This window comes from Podospora bellae-mahoneyi, chromosome 3, assembly GCF_035222275.1.
Source record: "Podospora bellae-mahoneyi strain CBS 112042 chromosome 3, whole genome shotgun sequence".
Taxonomy (NCBI): domain Eukaryota; kingdom Fungi; phylum Ascomycota; class Sordariomycetes; order Sordariales; family Podosporaceae; genus Podospora; species Podospora bellae-mahoneyi.
In genome coordinates this window covers 2,046,532-2,067,769 of record NC_085882.1, presented here as the reverse complement: position 1 = coordinate 2,067,769, position 21,238 = coordinate 2,046,532, and the positions used below count along the sequence as shown (strand labels likewise).

Sequence of the window (21,238 nt, the reverse complement as noted above, 5' to 3'; positions counted from 1 at the left end):
AGAGTCCACTGACATCCAGTCTAACAAACAGCTCTTTCTTGTGACAAGCTTCGAGGATGACAGATGGGAGCTTGTTTGGGCCTCTTCGGCATAGCCGGATAGCATGCCCTTGGAGACGGACCTATGATTGATGATATCCGTTGGGATCGGAGATGTAAGGCTGATGAGGGCACATTCTGGCTCGCCAGCTTGCCATGACGTTACTGTTGATGAAGGGATATCCAGATATAGCAGCCTTGCTTCACCAGTTCCTCCTCGACAGTCTGATTTGAAGCCCTATTCAGTGTAGGGTAGCTAATTTCCGAACCCAATCTCACAGTTAGTCTCAATCTCTAATTAACATCATATTCCCAGTTTCTGGGAGCTTGAGAAGCTCGGCTTGTGCCTCTCCTCAACGTGATTCCGAGCTTGACGCACGGGCCACGGCCGCATTCCAGAAGCTCGTCCCCCGTCCCAGCTGCTGCAAGGCTACGAGCCATCCCCAAACATCAACGATACCTTGTCCTCGAACTCAACACAACCCCGCAACAACACCAACGACAACTCTCGGCATATTTGAGAAGACGTTTACGACTGATGAAAGCCAGCCTCTGATACCCCAAACAAAACGATATTCAATTATCCCGCGACGCCTCCGAACCACCCCTATTGATGCGCCGCCCCTCCAGGCCACCCCCGAACCACCACCACCACCACCACCGAACCCCTCTCATAACCTCCGACGAACAACCACGCCTCCCATCGACCCCCATATAACACCTCCAAAATGGACATCCCCCCCGTCCACCTCCCCACCCTCCTCCGCCACCCAGACGACCTCTTCGACAAGCTCTCGGCCCTCAAAACCGAATTCGCCCGCAAAAAATCCCTGATCGACTCCCAGCTCCGCGCCGGCCTGCGCGACCAGCTCGAAACAACCCAGTCCGGCATGACGCACCTATCCGACTCGCAAAAAACACTACAGTCGATCAAGGAAGAAATGATCAAGATTGACAAGATCGCCTCGGAATCCCAAAACCAGATCACGGGCACAGACTTTGCGACGATCAACCTCGTCAGTCAAGCACATCGTAACTTCAACGCTGTCGAGACGATGAGGAGGAACCTGGAGGGGTTTGCGGAGAGGGTGGCGGAGGTGGAGGAGATGCTGAGGGAGGACGAGGCTGATTACGAGGGGATGCCGAATTTGTTGAGGGTGCATTATGAGCTGACGAGGTTGAGGAATATAAGGGATGATGCGATGGAGCAGATTAGTAGGGGGGATGATCCGGGGTTGAGGGTGACGTTGGAGGATTATTTTGAGAGGTTGGATGGGGTGGTGAGGGTGTTTGATGAGAGGATTGAGCTGATTGCTATGAGTTTGATCACGTTGGTGCAGGCGGAGAATGAGAGTTTGGTGGTGAGGTTTGCGTTGATTGTGGAGGCGGAGGAGAAGAGTGATCAGAGGGTTATGGCGCTGCAGGAGGCGCTGAAGGACCATAGGGAGATTGCGACGAGGTTTCAGAGCATTACTGACGGGGCCAAGACTGTGAGGGGGTACAAGGAGAGGTTTTTGGAGTGCATCAAGGATGCGGCGGCGCCGCAGTTTGAGAAGAGCAGGCAGGAGTTTATGGGGGATCCGGGGGGGTTGGAGAAGAGTTTGAGGTGGTATTTTAATGATTTGAACACGGTGAGGTTGGGGATGGAGCAGAAGCAGCTGATGCCGAGGAAGTGGAAGATTTTCAAGACGTGGGCGGTGATCTTTCACCAGATGATGCATGATTTCTTGATTGGGATCGTGGAGGACCCGGAGACGAGCAGTAGCCACACGTTGGAGATTGTGGGGTGGCCGGAGAAGTATTATAGGAAGATGCTGAAGTTGGGGTTCAAGCAGGAGGAGTTGGGGGTGCAGGTCATCGACAACAGGGAGACGGAGTTGGTGAGGGATTTCAGACAGCTCATCATCAAGTTTTTAGACGAGTGGATTGATCGGATTTGGGCGGCGGAGAGGAAGGATTTTGCTGAACGAGGTGTCGACGGCGGGAACCTGGAAACAGACGAGTATGGGTATTTTCGCAACAAGAATCTCATCGATCTCTGGCGCATGCTGAGGGAACAACTCGAAGCAGCAGCCAACTCCAAGCGAGCGGATGTGGTCGAGGGTGTAGTCGACGCCATGTTCCAACGCCTACGCCAACGCCAGCAGGCCTGGCAGAAGATGCTCGAGGACGAGTCTGCGCGGTACGAAAACTCCACCACGGGCGACCTGGAGGGGTTCCAACCGCTGCAGGACTGGCTTGTGGCCACGGCGAACGACCAGATAGCCTGCATAGACGACAACGAGGAAGAAGGCCGGCTGGCTTACCTCTCGGACTTTAGGAAAAAGTTTTCTCCCCTCGTCACGCCCCAGTACATGGACCGCGCCGAAGCAGAAGTCACCACCCTGCGGGACGGCTATGTTGACTTGTCCACGTGGTGCATGGCCAAGTTTGCCAGCCTGGTCTTTTCCGTTGACTTTAGGACTGTCATGCCCGACTTTTTCACGCCAAAGTGGTACACCACCACCCACATGGCGCGCATGATCGCCACGTTTGAGGAGTATGTCTCGGACTACAGGATGGTGCTGCACCACTCGCTCGTTGACATTTTTATCGAAATCTTTGCCGACGAGCTCCTCGTCCGGTACCTCGGCTCGGTCAGGAACAAGGGCGCCAAGTTTAGGAGGGTGGATAACTTTCAGGACAAGATCTTTGACGACTTGTCTACCGCGTTCGAGTTTTTTAATTCCCTTCCCAACCCGGAAGTGGGCAACGCCATCAAGGAGACGTGGAGGGTCACGGAGGCGTTTCTGGGCCTGCTGACTGCGGAAAAGGAACAGATCCCGGACACGTTTGCGGGCTTCAAGACGTCGTATTGGGACTTGCAGATCAGCTGGGTCGAGGCCGTGTTGAGGAGCAGGGATGACTTTGAGAGGAATATGCTGAATGCCGTCAAGGCGAGGGCCGCGCAGATGGATGTGGTTAGGGGGCCGGAGACGATTATGAGTAAGGTCAAGTAGAGAGTGAGTGAGAGATAGTTTTGGTTGTAATAGTAATGAATCATGATGGGCTTCTTTCGGCTTATTTTTGTCTCCATAAATTGTCTGATTGCATGTCCCAACTGAACGACACGCTCGCAAGACCCAGTCTCCAGCTTAAGATCATGCCTTGCCAACATTGATCGTGCCATATCGATCACCACCGAACAATCACCCAGACAATAGAATCCATCGTCAACCAATATGTACTCTATTAACAACACTCCTCCATCCCTTGTCACAGCTACATAAACTATACCTAAACTCCCGTCTTTTACAACTGCCCAATAAATAACCATAACCACCCCCCTTCATATCCCCTAATATACCACAACTCTAACCATACATGTCCGGCCTCCCCCCCCCCTGTTTTGCTGCGTCCTTGAGGTCGGCGTCATAAGAGCTGAAATAGTATAGACATGCACCTACCAAAACAGCCCACCATGCCGAGAAAAAAAAAAAAAAAAAAAAAAAGAAGAAAGCTGTCCTTCATAAACCCCCATCATAACAACCAAAAACAAAATCTGCCTTGTTGCTCACACAAGCACCCGCTGACCATTCTTGACCACATACTGTCACCCTTCACCAGTTCCCTCAACACACACATCACACAACTCTCACCACCGTATTCACCCTCCTCAACCGCATCTGCTCCATGCTCTGCACCGTAATCAGCGGCCTGCTCCTCTCCCTCCCACTCCAAGTCTGAAACTTGGCCGCTCCCGCCGGCAGCGCAGTCAAGTGAGGCGCCGAGGCAATATGCAGTCGATGAGCCAGTGTGCTATCGCTTTTGATGGAATTGATATCCGTAGTATCCCCTTTATCATGACAAGAGTGAAACGATGCCGTATCATTGTTGCTGTGATAAAATGAGCTGAATGGCGTAATAAACTTTTCGGCTGTCGTCGCCGAGTCTTTGCTGTTGTCTGCGCTACTGCTTGCTTGTCGATCTCGAATAGGTGTGTTTATAGGCAGTGCACAAAGAGGTGCACGATGCCTGAGCTGGTGATGGCTAGGATGCTGTCGCTTCTCCTCTTCGGGATTCGAGTCAGAATGCAACAAGGTCGCCATCCGTGTGCTGAGAGAAATCGTGCGACCCCTTTTTGGCGTATTTGTCTGCCAATACTTCGGGCCCCGGCATGAAACTCCTACGTCTTGTGACTTTTGAAGTTTCACAACCTCTGCTCTGGCTCCGCTTCCTCGCCTTTTGAGGCTTTCCAGCGACTTCGAACCAGTGCTGTTAGAGGGCCCGCGATGGGGGACGAGCTTTCCAAAACTTGACTTGATGGCTTTTCCAAACTTCCCAGAGAAGGACTGGGTGTTCGACTTGAGAGTAAGGCGGGAGCCGTTTTTGTGGGGTTGGTGTGCGGCTTCAATCACGATATCCGGGTGGCCCGCAACGAGCTCAGGGGTGACGCAGGTAGATTGGTCGCCAGGAGTAGAAGAGTCACGAAGTCGGGAGCCTGTATGTGCCAGTGGGGATCTGGGACAGTCTCGGGTAAAATCGCTGCTTCTTGCTGGGTAGTGTGTTCTGAATGCATCGTAAATTGGGCTTTGGAGGCCTGTGGACGAACTGCGCTTGGGGGTCTCGGTCGTCTCTGCGATGGACGACAAGCCGCAATCAGTTGTATGAGAGACCGGCGAGCCCGGTGCAGACGAGAAACGACAAGACGGGTCGGTACTCGGAACACCCATATACCCAGAGGAGCCGCCACTGTGCTCCGAATCGGCAACAGCTTGGAGCCTCTTGTTCAGACTTTCGGGGAAACTTGAACCACGGCGATGGGCTTTGATACCGCGAGACTCCGTCTGTTGTTTCGGAGACTCGTCGCGTATGCCTAACCTCCACAGATCATCTGCACTGCCTTCATACTCGGAAAGAATCGGGGTTAGAGGGTGGTACAGTGAGGTGATGGCTGTTCCCCAAGAGTCAGGACGCCCACGTTTGACGCCTGGACAATGTCTCAACAGTGGTGGAGACGGCTCTGGCTCCCAGTTCGGTCCCTGCCCGTGCTCCTGTTCTTGTTCTGTGACAGCACCGTCAAAGTTTCGTGGGCTTATTTTGGTTCTTCTAGGGATGGTCAAATGAAGGCGTGCCAGAAAAGAGTGTTTCACCGGCTCCAGGGGAGGTGTGTCTGCCTCCTTCCGGAACCTCTTGACGATAAGTGCAGGTGCACCGTGGCCAAGATGAAAATATCCGATACTCTTTTCAACCGTATCCAGTTGAGACTCCTTGCGGACCCTGCTCGAGGCATCGGCTTTTGTAACTGTCGAAGACCTGTGGAGCTCTGAGCGTCCTTCCAGAAGTGGCAAACTGTTGTTGGCCGAGTTTTCTCCTGTTGTTCGGTGGGAACTTTCCACCGATTCTCCTACAAGGTGTGGATTATTCACAGTATCGAGCCCTGTCAGTCCAGAGTTAGCAACTGCCAATCACAAGCATGGGACTCACACACATTTGAAACCTGGCAAAGTAAAAGCTGGCGGTAACTCGTGGGGCGCAAGTGTCGCCGGAAGATCAAGAGTAGACGCGCCTGCGCTCAACTGTACACTTTGTCCAGCTGATGGGTACACCGACGATGATTTTGTCCCCAGGTTATTCGGGTCGTGTGGAGCCAAGATAACTTCGGAGTGGTTGAAAGTCGACTTGTTGCTTGGAGGTTTGCTTGGAGGGTCGGAAGAGGGACGGATTGTACTTCCCGAAGTTTGAGCACCGCAGGAACCGCTTGCACCACTGTTTCTCATCGATCGGGATCGTGTTGGAGAATCCATTGGTGTGGTGAAAGTTTGAGTTCCCAACTGGCGATGAATATCCATGTCGTAGAGGTGGACTATTTCCGGCTTCTGACTCTCAGCCTCTGGGACTGCAGAATTTTGAACAGAGCTCCATCTCCTGAGATAAACCACCTCGGCTTGCTGAACACTTGCACCTTGCTCAAAGTCTTGTTCGGATGATCTTGTAGGCGAGGAAGAACGAGATCGAAGGCCCTGACTTCGCAGCCAGACGCTCAATGGAGACTGCTCTGCAACGGATGCAGTCTCAGTAACTTGCGTGCCGGGTCGGGCGGGTGACGAATGTGAGCGTGACAACGAATGGGCAGGGCGTGGTGGATGCAATCCCGAGGTTGGAAGACGAATGATGGATTCCGGGTGTGACGCAGAGGAGCTGTGCACAGCATCTACATGACTCGATGGCTCTCCTCGGTCAATGTAGCTGGCCAGTTCGTCGAGCTGACCTGCACTGTAAGAAAGCCGCCAGGAAGCAATTGAGGAGTTCTCGCTAGTGCTTGGATACCGCCGAGGCACAAGATCTGGTGATGCTGGCATCTCTGGGAAGGAGCCTTGTTCTCGAACTGTTTTGGAGTTTGCGGCAACCGGTGCAAGAGCTTCGGGATCAGTCTGACCAGCATCCGGTGCTTCACTGTTCATTCCGGGTGAGTTGGGCCTGCTGTCATCGGCAACAACAAACTCGATATTGTCCCGCGGTCCGCCGCCAGGAAGAAGGTCAATCTTGGGACTGCCAGGGTGTCGATCAGAGGAGACTTCACTCCGTGTGGATTTTTGCCCTTCTTCGCTCCGGAGCTCCTCCTGGATTCTTTTGTGCATAAGCCGTTTCAGCTCGGCTCGTCGCTGAATCTCCTCCTCGGTGAAGCCCACTGCAGAACGAGCCTTCTTCTTTGAGAGCGAATCCTGGGAGAGGTGACGGCGGATACGGGTGCGGACCAGGTGGAGGGTGCTGGTGCTCTTATTGTGGGGTGCCGGATGGTCAGGCTCATCTTCACTGTCCGAGTCTTCGACTACCAGCTGGCCGAACTCTATGGGTTCGATGGGGCTGATGGTGGCAGGTACCGAAGGCTGAAGTGATGAGAGCGATCTGGGCGATGTCTCAGTCGAGAGCGGATTGACTGGATTCAGGGTAAGGGGTCCGGGGAGGCGAGCAGGGGGTGGTGGTGAAGGTAACACAGGCTCAGGACTTCTTGGTGCGATTGTCCGTGTTTTGGACGACCGTGCCGAAGTGCAGCAGCAGAAGACGGCCATGATTGCGACGTGATTCGGACAGGCCAGCAGGCATCACCAACTCGGGGGGCATGCAAAGATGTAGGATCTACAAAGTATTCCAAGAAACGGTGATGGTGGTGTGGCCTGGTCTCCCAGAGGTTGCCATGCATGGAATGGCAGGCCTGAAGATGTCAAGAGATACGAGAGGGCTGCTGAGAAACACAGGAAGGGATGTTCCCGCCGAGGCAGAAGCAAACAGAGTTCCTTGGGGCCATTACCAGGGCCTCCCTCTTGCGGACGACTTGCAGCTTTCCTTCCGAAGTGTGTGCGAGATTGATGGAAGTTCAGGTCCGAAGATGAGTGACATGGACGCACGGCAGGCCCTTCATTGGCACCCGCAGCTTCCCAAAATTGTAAGGGGCATGGATAGCAGTGCTGCCATAGGGAAGGAACCAGGACAGCGATCGAGTGAAGAGCCGGAGAAACTGTAGAAATGGAAGGAGCCACGGAGCACACACGAGAAGCACAACCTGCAAGGGAAGACTTATGCTGGGTATCCAATTATCTAATCAATTGGCCTTGGGAGGGTTGTAGACTGGCGGGTTGTCGCCATCGTGCACATTCCCGCTACCGTCGTACGGCGTCTTCCCTACCTTCTTGATGTCACCGGCCCATTTCTGCTTGATCTTGTCAAGGATCGGAAGCCCACCGGCGCCAATCAATTTGTCGTTTGGTATTGGGATGTCCAGTCTGTTTGTGGGCTCGGTGTGCAGAAACCCCGGGTATGATATTGAATTGTTGACTGACGCTGCATTGGCAGGCTCCTTGTTCTTGGTGTAACCAGACGCATCTGCAACAAACTGAAACACATTTGCTCCAACGTCATACCTGCCGAGATTGGGCAGCATCCAGTTGTTTTGGATGGTCGAGAGCAAGCTGAAGTGGGTGTAGAAGGTGCTGTCTTCTGTTCCCTTGAGCGCTGGAGGAATTGCGCTTCCCAGAAGCAAAGTGACGATGTGGTTAGGCTGGCTGTAATCTTCCGATTCGTCATATGTAAGCATTATCAACGTCTTTTCGTCGAAAGCTTTAGGATCCAGAAGAGGTTGAAGGAACTTGTGGGCCCAGTCAGCAGCAAACTTGTTGCTCGTGTTGTGGCCATCGTTCACTGCGCCATGTCAGTCTTTGATCTGTACCGCGGCGGGTGATGAAGAGATGGAAGAATACGTACTCATGTTGGGGGTCATGAACACAAATTGGGGAACCTCCTTTGCCTTGAAGGCCCTTTGGAAGGCACGGAAGGAGTCTAGGGCCAGCAGCCGCTCTCCCTCCATAATGACGCTTTCATACGACACAAATGGACTGGTACGAGGTTAGCATTCTCCATCAAGAATCCCGATTCCACGTGTTCATACTTGTGTTTCCTCACATAGTCCCATGTGCCGTTCCCAGTCTGTCCATCGCTATAGTTCCCCATGTACCCCGGGCCGGGCATGTCCTCAAAGTAACCTGCCCAGCTTATGTTCCTGTAATCCAGCAGGTCCACCACTGTCGAGACGTTCTCAGGGATATGAACCATGTCATCGTGATCGAGGCCCCAATAATCCCCACCGATGGCGGCCAGGTAGTTTGGCTGGGATGGATGGGTGTGCGCATAGAACCTCGTGAGCAAGATGCCCTTCCTCTTCAGGTCGGCGATGCTAGGCTCCAAGACAACCTTGGCATAGTCCTACACGTACCATTATACTGGTCAGTAAACATGTTATGGAGCACATGTGGAATGGTTGTGTGTGGACTGTTGGACCAACCTGATTCTCCAGCCATATCGTGATCAAACGATCGAAGGCCTTCCCTGGCACTAAGCTGGCAGCGCGTGCAGCCTCCCAGCAGGCGCATCCAAGCAAAAATATCCAAAATAATGCGCGCATGTTATCATACCGCCATCGCGTCTCTCGAAGGTGCCCAAACCCGACTGGAATTTGCGATCCCAAAAACCCGAATGTCGATGTTGCACTGTGTCTAGTGCGCCGAGCCAGGCCAGACCGTTTGGTGGCGTCGGTGGCCTTTCAGACCCAAGCTCTGTCTTTGTCCCACCACACCATTGCCAAGCCTCTTTCTAAGCTGCGAATAAGTCGCTGGTCGGTCAGCCCGTCCCGTGGTTCTGGGACAATGGGGACGGATTGATCGGGGGTCTGATTCAAAGTCTGGTTCTCCAATAGAACCGAATGTTCCTTTTGTGCGGCTTGCTCACAATGAATAGTTCCGTCTTCATCGTCGTGGTTGCTTTGTTGAGTGTCCATATCCACCCCTAACCCTCAGAGTTTCGGAACAATGTCTTGTTCCGTTGTCACATGAAGGTTCGTTAGGCAATTGGAAAAGTCTGGTTTAAATCCATAGACTTCGACCTTTCCACATGGTCAGAGAAACTCACTGCAAAGCTGCAATGTTTCCTCCGAGGTCATCATCCCATCTTTCTTCATACCCAAGGTCCAGGAGGATGACTTCCCTGCTCATTGACGGAATATCCTGACCTTATGTAAGCAAAGTCCTCTCTGCTTCAGTCGGCCAATCATCGGATGAACAGGTGAAGCTGGCAGAAAGAGGGGCAGCCTCGGCGAAAAGTGTCGGATCTCCGAGAATCTTATTCCTCAACACGCATCACCAACGACCACGACCACATCACACCAACTCTACAGTCAGAAAAGAAGGAGCTGACGAGTCCCCCGTTCAATGGCTGTGGACGTCGAGATCTTTAACTCGATATTTGTGTTGCTTGTTCTCTGAGCATCGCCTGTCGTTTCGACTGAACCAGCAAAGCCCTCGTTATTAGTCATTGGTTTTGAGAGAGAGGGAAAATTTATACTGCTGCAGGTTTCGTTTTGGCAGTCGTGTTCGCTTGCTGCTTTTCTCACCTTACATACAGTACAGGCTTCTCTTATCAGATTTGATTGATAAAGCGTTTATCGCCGACTGGCCCGTTTTGTTGCTGTCTCTGTTTCGCATGCTCGAGCCCACTTCCTTGTTTATCGCCTGCAACTTAGATAGGGAAAACGGCGCCGAGCGTCAGTGGCGGCTGGGTCTGTTTTGTTTGTTTGTTTGGAACCTTCCCTTCGGCCGATAGCCCCCTCCGTCTCCGGGAGAAACACCATGCCCCGGTCGGATCCGAGTGAACAAAGCGTTAGCCCCGGCGGAACCGAGGCCCACGAGGATGGTGATGATCGCGCTCCGCCCCGTAAACGCCAGAGAGTCCGGCTCTCCTGCCTCGAGTGCCGTCGAAGAAAGTTGTCCTGTGACCGGGAGTTTCCATGCTCCCGCTGTCTTCAGTCCGGTACATCAGACAAGTGCGAGTATGAGACCCGGCCCGGCCTGGCACCTCCGAACAAGCTCGGCCTCTCCCAGGGTGCCTTGACGGGTCTGGACTCTCGACTGTCGTTGCCAAGTACCGGAGGAGAGTCGCCCTACTTTCGCAAGGATGGCCGAGATCTTGACAGGATCCGTCGGTTGGAGATGGAGGTTGCCCAGCTGAGGAACCTCCTTACCAATAAACAGGGCGGCGCTTCTGTCGACGGCAGTACGCTTCAGGACCACTCACCCCCTGAGCCGAAGCATCACGAAGATGACGAAAGAAACAAGGAAGAACCTGAGCTGCCACAGTTCCTGCGGGTCCAGACAACAACGGCCGACAAAGAAGAGCTACGCTTCTTCAGGGGCAAGGAGTTCAAAACGCGATACTTTGGCCCCCACAGCGCGTTCCTGGCCTTCCAAGAAGTATGTGACGGTCTTTTACTTTCTTCCTCTCCATTGGCTCGGAATGCGTTGGCTAACGACGAGAAGTTGACTGGACTGTGTCCTTTCATGAAAGAAACCTCCGAGGAGTGGCTTCGACCACACCGGATCAGCCGGAACAAGGACCGCCACAAGAGGGCCGAGGACCGAGACAGGAAGTTCCGTGAACCAGATCTTGCGCTGGAAGCTCTCCTTCCCTCCAAGGAGGAAGCTGATCACATGGTATCTATTTACTTGGACCAGTTCGAGCAGATTCACCGAATCCTCCACATCCCCAGCTTCCGCAGGGACTATGCCAAGTTCTGGGACCCTAACGAGACTCGTAATGCAGCCTTCACGGCTTTGATCTTATCCATCATGGGCATTGCCAGCTGTTTGGCTGCTAAGCTACCGCACAAGTTCGAAAAGATGGTGTCGATCTCTTACGCCAATGCCATCAAATGGATCGAAGCTGTTGAACGTTGGCAGGAAGTTCAGAGCCAAAAGCATCGCCGCCTGATTCACTATCAGATCGCCTGCCTCATCTACCTTGCCAAGAGAGTCAACACAATGAAGAAGAAGAGATATTGGAAAAATGCGGGCGCAATGACACAGGACGCCATCTCTGTCGGGTTGCACCGGGAACCCAGCCACATGAGGAGTGACAAGATCACCCCTTTCCAGCAGGAGATGCGGAGGAGAATCTGGGCGACTATTCAAAGCTACGATCTTCAAGCATCCTTTGACCACGGTCTGCCATCAATCTTGAGCACTCTACACTACGATGTCAATCCGCCGCATAACATCGACGACGACGAGTTTGACGAGGACACGAAAGAGCTCCCTCCCTCAAAGCCTCCAACTACATACACGTACTCTTCCTATCAGCATCTCAGTCGCCAGAGCTTGCCGCTTCGCCTGGAGCTGAGCCGGGTGCTCACCGGCCCTCCCGAAGATCTCGACTATGCGCGTGTCGTTCGCTACACCGATGAGATCAACCGCGAGATTGATGCCCTCCCGTCATGGGATGTAAGCGATGCAGACAATGAGGATACGGACGAACAGCAAACTCAGAAGAAGCCTTTGCTTGCCTATACACTTTTGCACATCCAGCTTCGCCAGTACATCATACCTCTGCACCAGCCCTTCCTTCGTCTTCGCAAACAAAACTCCAAGTACCAATACTCGGAGATTATCTACTACAATGCCGCCAGGGATATGGTTCTCCTCAACGACCAACTTTTCCAGCAGGGCATTCGCACACTCAACTTTCTCCGTGAGGACAGTCTAACACTGGCGATCAATCTCTGCAGTGTCACCATGCTTCAACCACGCGGGTCAACTAATATGATCATGATCAACAGCAAGCACACGGTGGAGGCCCTGGAGAAGTGCCTGGCCATGAAGGAGGACCGGATCTTGAGGTGCGGGAACAATGAGCCCTGGGGATACAGCATTATGTGTGCTGCTTTTGGGCTTTTGGAGGCTCACCTAGGGATCAAAACCTCACAGGAAGCAAAGGCAGCCAGTGCGGACAGGTTCGTGACGTTACACTACAAAGTGATGGCCGGACAGGATCCGCCTGTTTCGAGCCAGCCGACGGGCTCTCAACCTGGTCCGTCGTTAGTAGGGGCAACGCCAGGACGTGGCGGGCCGGTTACACACGGGCCATCGCAAGGCCACAGAAGGGTCAATAACGGACCGTTTTCTGCACCTCCCGGAGGCGGCCCATCAGCACCATTTGACCCTTTTTCCAGAGACAAGGTCTGTGCCTCATTTTCATCACCGTCGGATACCACTTCTCATACTCAGGGATTCGGTCGGGATGTCCGGAACGTGCGAGATCGGGGGCTGACGAATGGCTTGTTTCCGCAGGGGATGACTCCTTTTCAACAACAACCACAGCCGCAACCGAACCCGCATGGAATTGCGACAGGAAGCAACAACAACGGTATGGAGATGCCAGTAAATCCTTGGTGGGTCGCCAACACGGACACGCTGGGGGAGATCCCGGTCAACTTTGAACAGCTCGGGTATAGTGTCAATGAACTTTGGGGCGGTGGGACGGTGACCTGGGATTGGGATGCGATGATGGGGTCGTAATGTCTAATGTGGGAGGGATGAGGACTGGGGAGACTGGGAAGGGTTTACCACAAAAAAAATGGATTGGGAATGTCTTGTCTTTTGTATTGTGGGATCTTTTGGTGGCATATGCGTGCGAGTTGATGGACTAAAAGCGTTGTTTTGTTTCATTCGAAAAGTAGCATGTAGGTGAGGGTTTTATATGTATGGTGTTTGTTGTACATTGACGGAGATATAGTATGGAAACAAAGTTGTTATGGAGTGGTAATCTACAGAAGATGCTAACATGACACCATCACCATGCTTTTGGCTGCATCTAAGTCGCTGACGGTTTCTTGCGGTTGCATTGAGGTGATTTCTTGGCGTGGAAAGGGCGTCTGTCCATTCAGAGGGCTTGGTGAAGGGGCCGTCTTGCCGAAAAGGGAAGGAAGGGGCTGTGTGGGCGGCATGCATGACTCGCTGAGGAACGTCGTTTTTGAGCGGTGATGTTTGGGGGACTCCACTGACAACGGGGGAGGTTGACTTAGACTTACACACTGACGTCGTGTCTTCATCCCCCAAATTCTTCTTGTGGATGCTTTGCATCGTCGGACGGCAAAGATGATGATGACCTCGCTCACCCATCATCTTATCATGGATCAAGCTTGCACCAGTGTGTTGATATCAGCTCACCCTCCGCGGAAGAGCCCAACGTCAACAAAAACACCAATGTGCTCAGTTAGCACTTGTCAGACTGCGTTTTGGCCTTGAAAACGACCGGACAGGCCACACTAAGGGGTAACTCGACCGCCCCTGAAATCATCGATAGATGTGCCTTAGTAATGGGGAATGGCTTTGGAGGTGTGTGTGCCCAGCTGGGCAAATCTAGCTCTTTCTCTCTCTCTCTCTGTCATGTCTTTTTTTCGCCGTCATGCTGTCTGTCGTTTTCTCTTGGCCAAGTTCTTCAACCTTTTCATGTAAAGGCTAACGACTGGACATACCTACCTAAGTATCCAAGATGAAACCACTACCAACCTCTCCCTTGCTTTCAATACCCTCCTGTTTTCTATTACTAACGTTTCTTATCCTCCCGGCCCCCAGCGAAGCAACCCCCCAGTTTCTCCCACATTCTTTTTTTCCTCAACACCAACCCCGGCCGCAGTCCCTACCACGGGCATTACTCCATCAACTCCTCCCAATATCAGCACCACCCCGGCCCCTTCCACCATTGAGCTTCCTCTCACAGACAGATATTGTTGTCTCTGGACAACAACGCCAAGACTTATCACTACCCCACACAACAACAACAACAACAACAACAACAGACCTGATCGCTCAACTGAGCGAGAACATACCCTTGTGCGCGCTGGGTTGCGTGGTGGAGCTTACCAATGTGACGAAAGAGTGTCTGGATGGGAAGAGAGGGATGGGGGAGGAGGATCAGGTGTGCTTGTGCTCGGATGATGAGGGTCATTATACGAGGGTGTTGGGGTGTGTAAGGAGGCGGTGTACGATGGAGGAGGGTATTGGTTAGTTTTCTTCCCCTTTCTAGTGTTTTGTTCACTTGACTTCTTTTGTTTGGCTCGGCTGATACCTCGCTGCTCGCTCGTGCTCGCACTGACAACGACAACAACAACAAGAGACTGCCCGCGGCGCCTGGGAAGCCTGCGGGAAGCCTCAACGATCCCGAAAGATACACCTGCTGGTGCCGCTGTCGGTTGAGATACTGGCTTTGGTGTGTGTTTTGCTCCGGTTGTACTCACGGTGGTGGATGGGCGGGAAATTCGAGGTGGACGATTGGGTTATGATGATTGTTGTGGTAAACATCCCCCCATCCGTTTCGTTGTCCATTCCCTCATGACTGACAAGACAAAAAAGGGACTCTACATCGGTTTCGAAGCCGTAGGCTGCACCGCCGCCGGCGCCGCCTTCGGAGTGGACATCTGGACCGTCGACGCCAACGCCCTCGGCACCGCCCTCAAGGTATGTTACCTCCTTTCAATCCCACGACCCCACATCAAGCTGACACCGTGATGGAAAACAGCTCTTCTACATGGCCGAAACTTTCTACCTCGTCATCCTAGCCCTCACCAAAATCTCCATCCTCTGCTTCTACCTCCGCATCTTCCCCCAACCCCACTTCCGCACCATCACCCTCGTCGTCATGACCTGGGTCGGCCTCTCAGGCCTGATCTTTGTTTTCTGTCAAATCTTCCAATGCGCCCCCATCTCCTTCATCTGGGAAGGCTGGCGAAAAGGTGAATTCGGCCCTTTTTCCTGCCTCAACATCAACGCGCTGGGGTACACCACCGCCGCGTTCAGCATCGCGCAGGACATTGTTATCCTTGTCATGCCGCTTCCGCTGTTGATCAAACTAAATGTGAATGTCCGGTCCAAAATCTGCATCATCGTCATGTTCTCGCTTGGGATTTTTGCGCTTATTACGAGCTGTGTGAGGTTGTGGGCTTTGTATGATTTTGGGGATAGTGTTAATCCGACGTGGGATTATACGAATGCGTTGATCTGGACTGGGTTGGAGGTGGGGGTTAGCATTATTGTTACTTCTCTTCCTGCGATTAGGGTGCTGCTGGGTAGGAGGGGCAGGGGGGGCGGCGGCGGGTTGTTTGGTGGTGGTGGTGGTGGTGGTGGTTGGTCGAGGGACATGGCGTCGAGAGGGACCACGTCAAGTTTTGGGAACACGACTACTGTTGTGGCGAGCCGGCATACTATGCCGCCTCATCTGAAGAGGATTAGTAGCGTGAGTAGGATTAGTTCTATTAGGGTTGGGGAGGAGGATACTGGGAAAGGAAGAGGGGATGATGTGGAAAGGGGCAGGGGATTGGAGGATTTGGATGGAGGTAAAGCTGAACTGGAGGATGTGATGGCGGGGGGCAACGGGGGGTTGCAAGAGGAGGGGTTGAGGAGGCCGTGGAGTGATGTTAGTGTTGGGAATAGTACTGTTGTTGGAAGCGAAAGTGATTTTGAGCAGGGGGTGGATATTAGTGACCTAGGGTGGCCGTTTATGAATAAGGCTGTTTTGGCGGGGGCTGGGGGAGTAGGGGGGCAGAGATTGAGTCATATGCCGAGTATTGATGAGGTTTTGACGTATAGTGGTAGTAATTGGCGGGGGATTGGACCGAGGTCGCAGGGGAGTCAGGGGAGTAGGTTGTCGAATAATTGGAGTTATGATTCAGAGGGGTCGGGGAATAGTATGTTGACTTTTAGTTGGGAGGAGAATACGAGTGGAGGATGGGAGAGTTGGAATTGGCAAGGGAGTTGGAGTGGGAGTGGGAGTGTTGGTGGCGTTTGGTGGAGGGGGAGTATGATTGAAAATGGGAATGGTAGTAGGAGTAGGAGTGGGAGTGGGGGTCATGAGGAGGAGGAGGATAGTATGTTGGGTGGGCAGAGCAAGAAACGGTCAGGGTCGGAGAGGGGCTAGGATTGAGTGGTGTGTATCATATGAGGTTTTAAGATGGTTTTCGAGTTGAGTCGCGATGTATAAAGATTCGTTTTGGTTGGGAATATATGGCTTGTCTGGCTTGGCTTGAATAGAATGAGGAAGATACCACGCTGCGTTGAACACGTACGATTTCGTTTGTATGTGCTAATTGCCGGGTGTGTATTTCGGTAAAGGCGATCTAATTGTAATAATAACAAATTATGAAGAGCATCCCACTACTTCAAAAGTCGAAGGGCAACATCAAAATAACTGAGCTGGTCGAGTAGTCCAAGATGACATAGAGGCTGTCGAATGGCGCGAGAGAGAAAAAGGTCAAAAATCTCACCGGCCAAACCCCTCAGTTGTCTGAGGGAGGTGGCCGGCTGCGAAAACCGGGCGGTTTTGCTTCGGATCGAACTCGGGGCTATCGGTTGCAAGCCCCCGGCGGGGGGGGGCCAACAGCAGCTCCTCGAGCTTGACCATTTGTCCTGACCAACAAGTGGCGCCCTGATTAAGATTTCAGAGCTGCTGTTGAGAGGTACATGGTCGACCTAGTATATATACCGTGGTTCTGCTTGTTGGGAAGGAGCAAGGATTGAGTGTGGGAAAGGTGCACATATCAACTGGGGGAAGGAACGACGATGGGGTGGTGATGGCGGGGTTATCTTATCAGACGAACTCCCCTGCGTCTCCAATGCCCCACCACTCGGCTCAGCCCGCCTTGGCAGCCCATCTCAAACTCAACGTCGGTCTGTCATTTCCGCCCTCTGTCTCCCTGAGATTCACACCCACCTCTACCAATTTTGGATTCGAGTTGGGCAAGAAGCAAAACGCCAAAATGGCCGACGAAGAGCTCATTCCCGTCTCCCAAAAAGTCCGCACCATCTCCCACATGAACAACGACCACCGCCTCGACCTCCAGCACATCCTCCAGCACTTCAACAATCTCAACGACTATGAGGCCCGTGACCCGGAAATGGTGGACATCAACCTCCAGTTCATGACTGTGAAGACACCTCACACTGGAAGGACGCACTACATCAAGTTCGAGCCTGAACTCGCCAACTGGGCTGAACGCCGCGTCAAGCTTGTCGACATGACCCACCAAGCCAGGGTCGGTCTCGGTCTCGAGGCCCCCGCGGAAGAGGACGGCAAGAAGGAGAAGGGGGTTGTGGTGAGGGAGTATATGCCTCCCCGACCATTCGACTGGGTCATCTTCCTGGCGGTGCTGTTTTATTATTTTAACTTTGTGGCAACTGTGAAGTTGAGGGTGCTGGACGGGCGGGAGTGGATTCTGGATGCGTTTTGGCCGTTTGGGGGCCATCAAGGATGGATGTGGTTGACAAAGACGATTTTTTGGCCGGTGATTGTGATTCATATCTCCGAGGCGGCTTGGTTGGAGAGGAGTAGACTGAGCAAATTTGGTGTGGAAAGGGGGAGTGGGGTTTGGTGGTTGTGGATGGGGAGCTGCTTCATTGAGGGTGGGATGGCGTTTAAGAGATTTGATATCTTGGTGAGGAGGGCGGAGGAGAAGGAGGACAAGAAGCATTAAGGAAGGGGTATGGAGATAGACGCTGCGAAGGTGAGAGGGCTGGATTTTAATGGGGTGGTGATGGTGTGAGATAGGCGCGGGAACTGGTACGCTATGTAGAGACTGTGACCTAACCCTTAGGCTTTAAAGGTTACTTAATACGCCTCTCAACTATCTTTTAAGGTCTGGAATTTGACGTTGCAGTCTTCATGGATTTGTTCACAACGTGGCTGGGTTTACAGGTGTGGACTTGGTGGCATAATTGATGCCGGTAATTGGTGATTCTTCTATTTTGTACTCTTCTTTACAGAGATAAAAAGAGAGGATTGGCCAGTCTGATTGACTAAAAGCTCACTGGCCAGCCTTATACTCTTGGAAGAAGGAGAGTGACCAGCTACGGAACTCCGGGGTGCAAAGGGGTTTACTTCGGGCAGGTTTTGAATCTATGATGTCCAGAACCCCGGTGATCATTGCACAATGACTGGACCAATGTGCAATGGTAAGCGTACTCCCAGAAGTTCGACGGCCAGTCATCGAAGAAACCGGGGCTGATTACCCGGGAGAGACGTGATGATGACGGGGTGACAGTTAAGGATTGGCATCCGGCACATATCAGGTGTCTGACTGAGAGATAAATGAACAAGACGCGGAACTCTTCAGGCAATTAACACATTTTCCTCTGCCCTCAGCCTCGGAGTCAAATCCGAACCATCCCGCGTTAAGACATCGTGTCTTGACTTCCTACATTCCATAGGGCTGCATATACCCCGGCCTGCCCCCATCAACGCTATCCGACACGGGGTGCGGATTGATCCTTACCTCTGTTGACGTTCGTCCCTTCATCAAGCAACCTGTCAGTCAGGATATGCTTTATAATGCTCGCAACAAAGCTTACAACTTGGGCCAACTACCGAGTAACTGTTTCTACACCAGTCTCGTACCCAGTACGGTCCTTTATCGTTCTAGCAAACCATTAGAATGGCCATGCAAAGTCTTGGGGTAGCCGACAATTACTGCGTTGGCGTAGGATCTTGGATTAATTAGTCTCATGGCCCGGTATCGGGAGCAACACTCACGCTGACCAGAGAGCATGGCAATCTCGTGATAGCATTCACAGCCTTTTTGTCCATTATATCTTCTCGCTTCTGGCGCATCTTGTCCCATCGATACTACTCTGATGCTTCACCTCACGATGCTCTTCATCACCAATGCCAAGTCACCTTACGAAACTCGGCCTCCCCAGCGAGTGGTCTTTGGACACTCAGTCAGCTGGCTTTCGTCCGGTGCGACAGAGCAAAACGTTCCCTCATAAGAGTGCTTCTGGCTTTCTTCTCTGCTTTCCTCTGTGCTTTCGGACTCGCCCTCGCAAGAGGCTTCTCTTCTAACCTTGCAACATCAAGCAGCCACGAGGTTTTACTTGATGGTTCAAATTGTTCCCTTGTCAGGTTGAGAGAATCCACCCCTGGCAATTTCAGTGCAGCAGTGGATGCGAGTGTAAGAAAGGCCAATACCGCCACGAATTATGCTCAACAGTGCTATAATTTCAGTAACTATGAAGGATGCAGTGCTGGCTCACCCTGTAACTCGTTTGTCGTTCCACGGCTAGCCCTATCGCAAGACACCAATGCGCCGTGTCCTTTCAGTGATGGGATATGTCGAAATGAGTCATCAAACATAAATTCTCGATACCGGTTATATCGACAGTCACGATCATCTCGGCATTAACTCGCCAGAAAAGAACCGATTGCTGTCCCGAACTGTTGCCCATTGTGCGCCACTTCGGACCGAAGGATACAAAACCAATATTCAAGAGAACTTCCCAGCGTATTACTACGGTTTGAGATATCTTCCACGTGATTCGCCCGTAGATCCAAACAGCGAGATGAATTATACTTTGAAGGTTCCGAGCGTGACATCCTAAAATCTTCAGCTAGGCGACTGGGAGCACGGGATTGGGTCTCCTCCAAGTCGTATGTGAGCTGCAACCTCTGTGGAAACCATGGACATAACTGATACATGTTAAACACAGTGTGATGGACGCTATCAATAGGAACGGAATCACTGTGCCAAAGATCTCCGACTTTTATCCCATCCCAGCTTTACAACGCGCTGATGCCGATGTTCCATCATTTTGCTTGTCGGTAACGGCGCCGACAGTCTCGGGCTTTATCAAGATAAATGGTACCAGGCGAATCTCCCTGCGTCGGTCGTACGTGGCACTGACCACAGGGGCACCAATACCACAATACAGCTCTAGAAACTCCGGGAAGCCGCGTCGCCCTTGGGTTGTGCCCAGCAGTATCAGATTTGCTGAGGCTCCCCTCCTCCAAACGGCCGTTGTGGCCAGCTTGGTAGCTGGCTCGATGTGAGAGCCGGCGCGTTTTAACTCGAAGATGAGGTTGAATCTTCTGCCGATATAATGAGCCTTTTCGAGTGGCGTCTTGATATCATCGAGAGCACTTTGATTGCCTACTCCCGTACAAAACGGTCGTTTATCCAGGCGTGGATCGTCTGCTCTCTTACCGGACTCTACGTTCCGGATTGATACCCTTGATACACGACCATCAATGGAAAACGAACGTCACAAATATATGGTCATTTTGAGCTGCAGCTTGCGGTGGTGGAAACAGTCACTGGGCCGAAAGACCCTGTTCTTCATTCGTATCGTGTCCTGCCGAACAGCTCTTATCAGCGCGACATGTGCTACAACCAGGCAAGGTTCACCATTCTCTCTTGCTGGTGGCATTTGATGCGCTGACTAGTCGACTGCAAAAGATACAAAGCCGGCAACATACCTCTTTTAGTACATTCGGACTATCCCTCGCATTGGCTCTAGGCGCTATCATCATTATTCTGTCATTAATTCTCGAACCTCTGCAGAGCTGCTTCGACCAGAGAGTCAAGAAGAATGCATCACACCGCAAAGATCTGGAGTGGATAACCAATGAGACACTGCACCTCCAGTGCCTCGCCTTCAAGAACTCCGGCAATGGATCATGGTCCGATTTCCACAAGCGTATTTCCTTGATGAAGCCCGATGAACTCCTCAAATCACTCACATTTTGCACCTCTAAAGAATGAGGCTGCAAATGAGACCTCGACACAAATTCCGATGTCAAAAGACGAAAGCACAGATACTAAGCCACCTCCGACAACAACAACAACAACAGCAGTAGAAGTGGTCGAGCTCAGCAGGAACACCACTGTCAAATCAAAAGATATTGATTTTTCCATTCCACCAACTCGAAACATCGTCAAGGACACCACAAAGCCACATAAATTCCAACAAAAACACGACTAGCCACTCCACCACCAAGGACCCTGCACGTCAGTGGACACGAGACTAGGATACTTCATCTCGTGCTTTACCGCTTGATGATGATGGTAGTAGAAA

General features: G+C 52.3%; 6 protein-coding genes across 6 annotated transcripts; 4 read left to right on the top strand and 2 right to left on the bottom strand.

Annotated features, from left to right (window-relative positions):
- Positions 1 to 766: 766 nt before the first annotated feature.
- SEC6 (SNARE-binding exocyst subunit S6) lies at positions 767 to 3,037 on the top strand (the record flags this gene model as incomplete). The annotated part of the gene is made up of 1 exon (XM_062877753.1): positions 767 to 3,037. One exon carries the CDS (start codon positions 767 to 769, stop codon positions 3,035 to 3,037), a length of 2,271 nt encoding a protein of 756 aa, XP_062733559.1.
- A 375-nt stretch (positions 3,038 to 3,412) lies between these two features.
- QC761_306110 (uncharacterized protein) lies at positions 3,413 to 7,090 on the bottom strand (the record flags this gene model as incomplete). The annotated part of the gene is made up of 3 exons (XM_062877752.1): positions 3,413 to 3,502; positions 3,524 to 5,457; positions 5,509 to 7,090. 2 exons carry the CDS (start codon positions 7,088 to 7,090, stop codon positions 3,662 to 3,664), a joined length of 3,378 nt encoding a protein of 1,125 aa, XP_062733558.1. The 3' UTR covers positions 3,413 to 3,502; positions 3,524 to 3,661.
- A 530-nt stretch (positions 7,091 to 7,620) lies between these two features.
- QC761_306100 (uncharacterized protein) lies at positions 7,621 to 9,689 on the bottom strand (the record flags this gene model as incomplete). Its single annotated transcript, XM_062877751.1, has 4 exons — positions 8,857 to 9,689; positions 8,464 to 8,777; positions 8,280 to 8,410; positions 7,621 to 8,216 (listed from the first exon to the last, which is right to left on the bottom strand). The coding sequence occupies exons 1-4, from the start codon at positions 8,974 to 8,976 to the stop codon at positions 7,621 to 7,623; spliced, it is 1,161 nt and encodes a 386-aa protein (XP_062733557.1). The 5' UTR covers positions 8,977 to 9,689.
- Positions 9,380 to 13,192, top strand: QC761_306090 (uncharacterized protein). The gene is made up of 2 exons (XM_062877750.1): positions 9,380 to 10,816; positions 10,883 to 13,192. The coding sequence occupies exons 1-2, from the start codon at positions 10,196 to 10,198 to the stop codon at positions 12,914 to 12,916; spliced, it is 2,655 nt and encodes an 884-aa protein (XP_062733556.1). The 5' UTR covers positions 9,380 to 10,195; the 3' UTR covers positions 12,917 to 13,192.
- Positions 13,193 to 13,764: 572 nt separating this feature from the next.
- Positions 13,765 to 16,313, top strand: QC761_306080 (uncharacterized protein; the record flags this gene model as incomplete). Its single annotated transcript, XM_062877749.1, has 3 exons — positions 13,765 to 14,693; positions 14,753 to 14,857; positions 14,919 to 16,313. Exons 1-3 carry the CDS (start codon positions 14,646 to 14,648, stop codon positions 16,311 to 16,313), a joined length of 1,548 nt encoding a protein of 515 aa, XP_062733555.1. The 5' UTR covers positions 13,765 to 14,645.
- A 652-nt stretch (positions 16,314 to 16,965) lies between these two features.
- Positions 16,966 to 17,865, top strand: QC761_306070 (uncharacterized protein; the record flags this gene model as incomplete). Its single annotated transcript, XM_062877748.1, has 1 exon — positions 16,966 to 17,865. One exon carries the CDS (start codon positions 16,966 to 16,968, stop codon positions 17,863 to 17,865), a length of 900 nt encoding a protein of 299 aa, XP_062733554.1.
- Positions 17,866 to 21,238: the final 3,373 nt, after the last annotated feature.

Bases quoted from the DNA above. Each gene is read 5' to 3' on its own strand.
- QC761_306090 (XM_062877750.1), top strand. From the start codon at position 10,196: ATGCCCCGGTCGGATCCGAGTGAACAAAGCGTTAGCCCCGGCGGAACC. The intron at 10,817-10,882 runs GTATGTGACGGT...AACGACGAGAAG, and splicing joins CGTTCCTGGCCTTCCAAGAA to TTGACTGGACTGTGTCCTTT.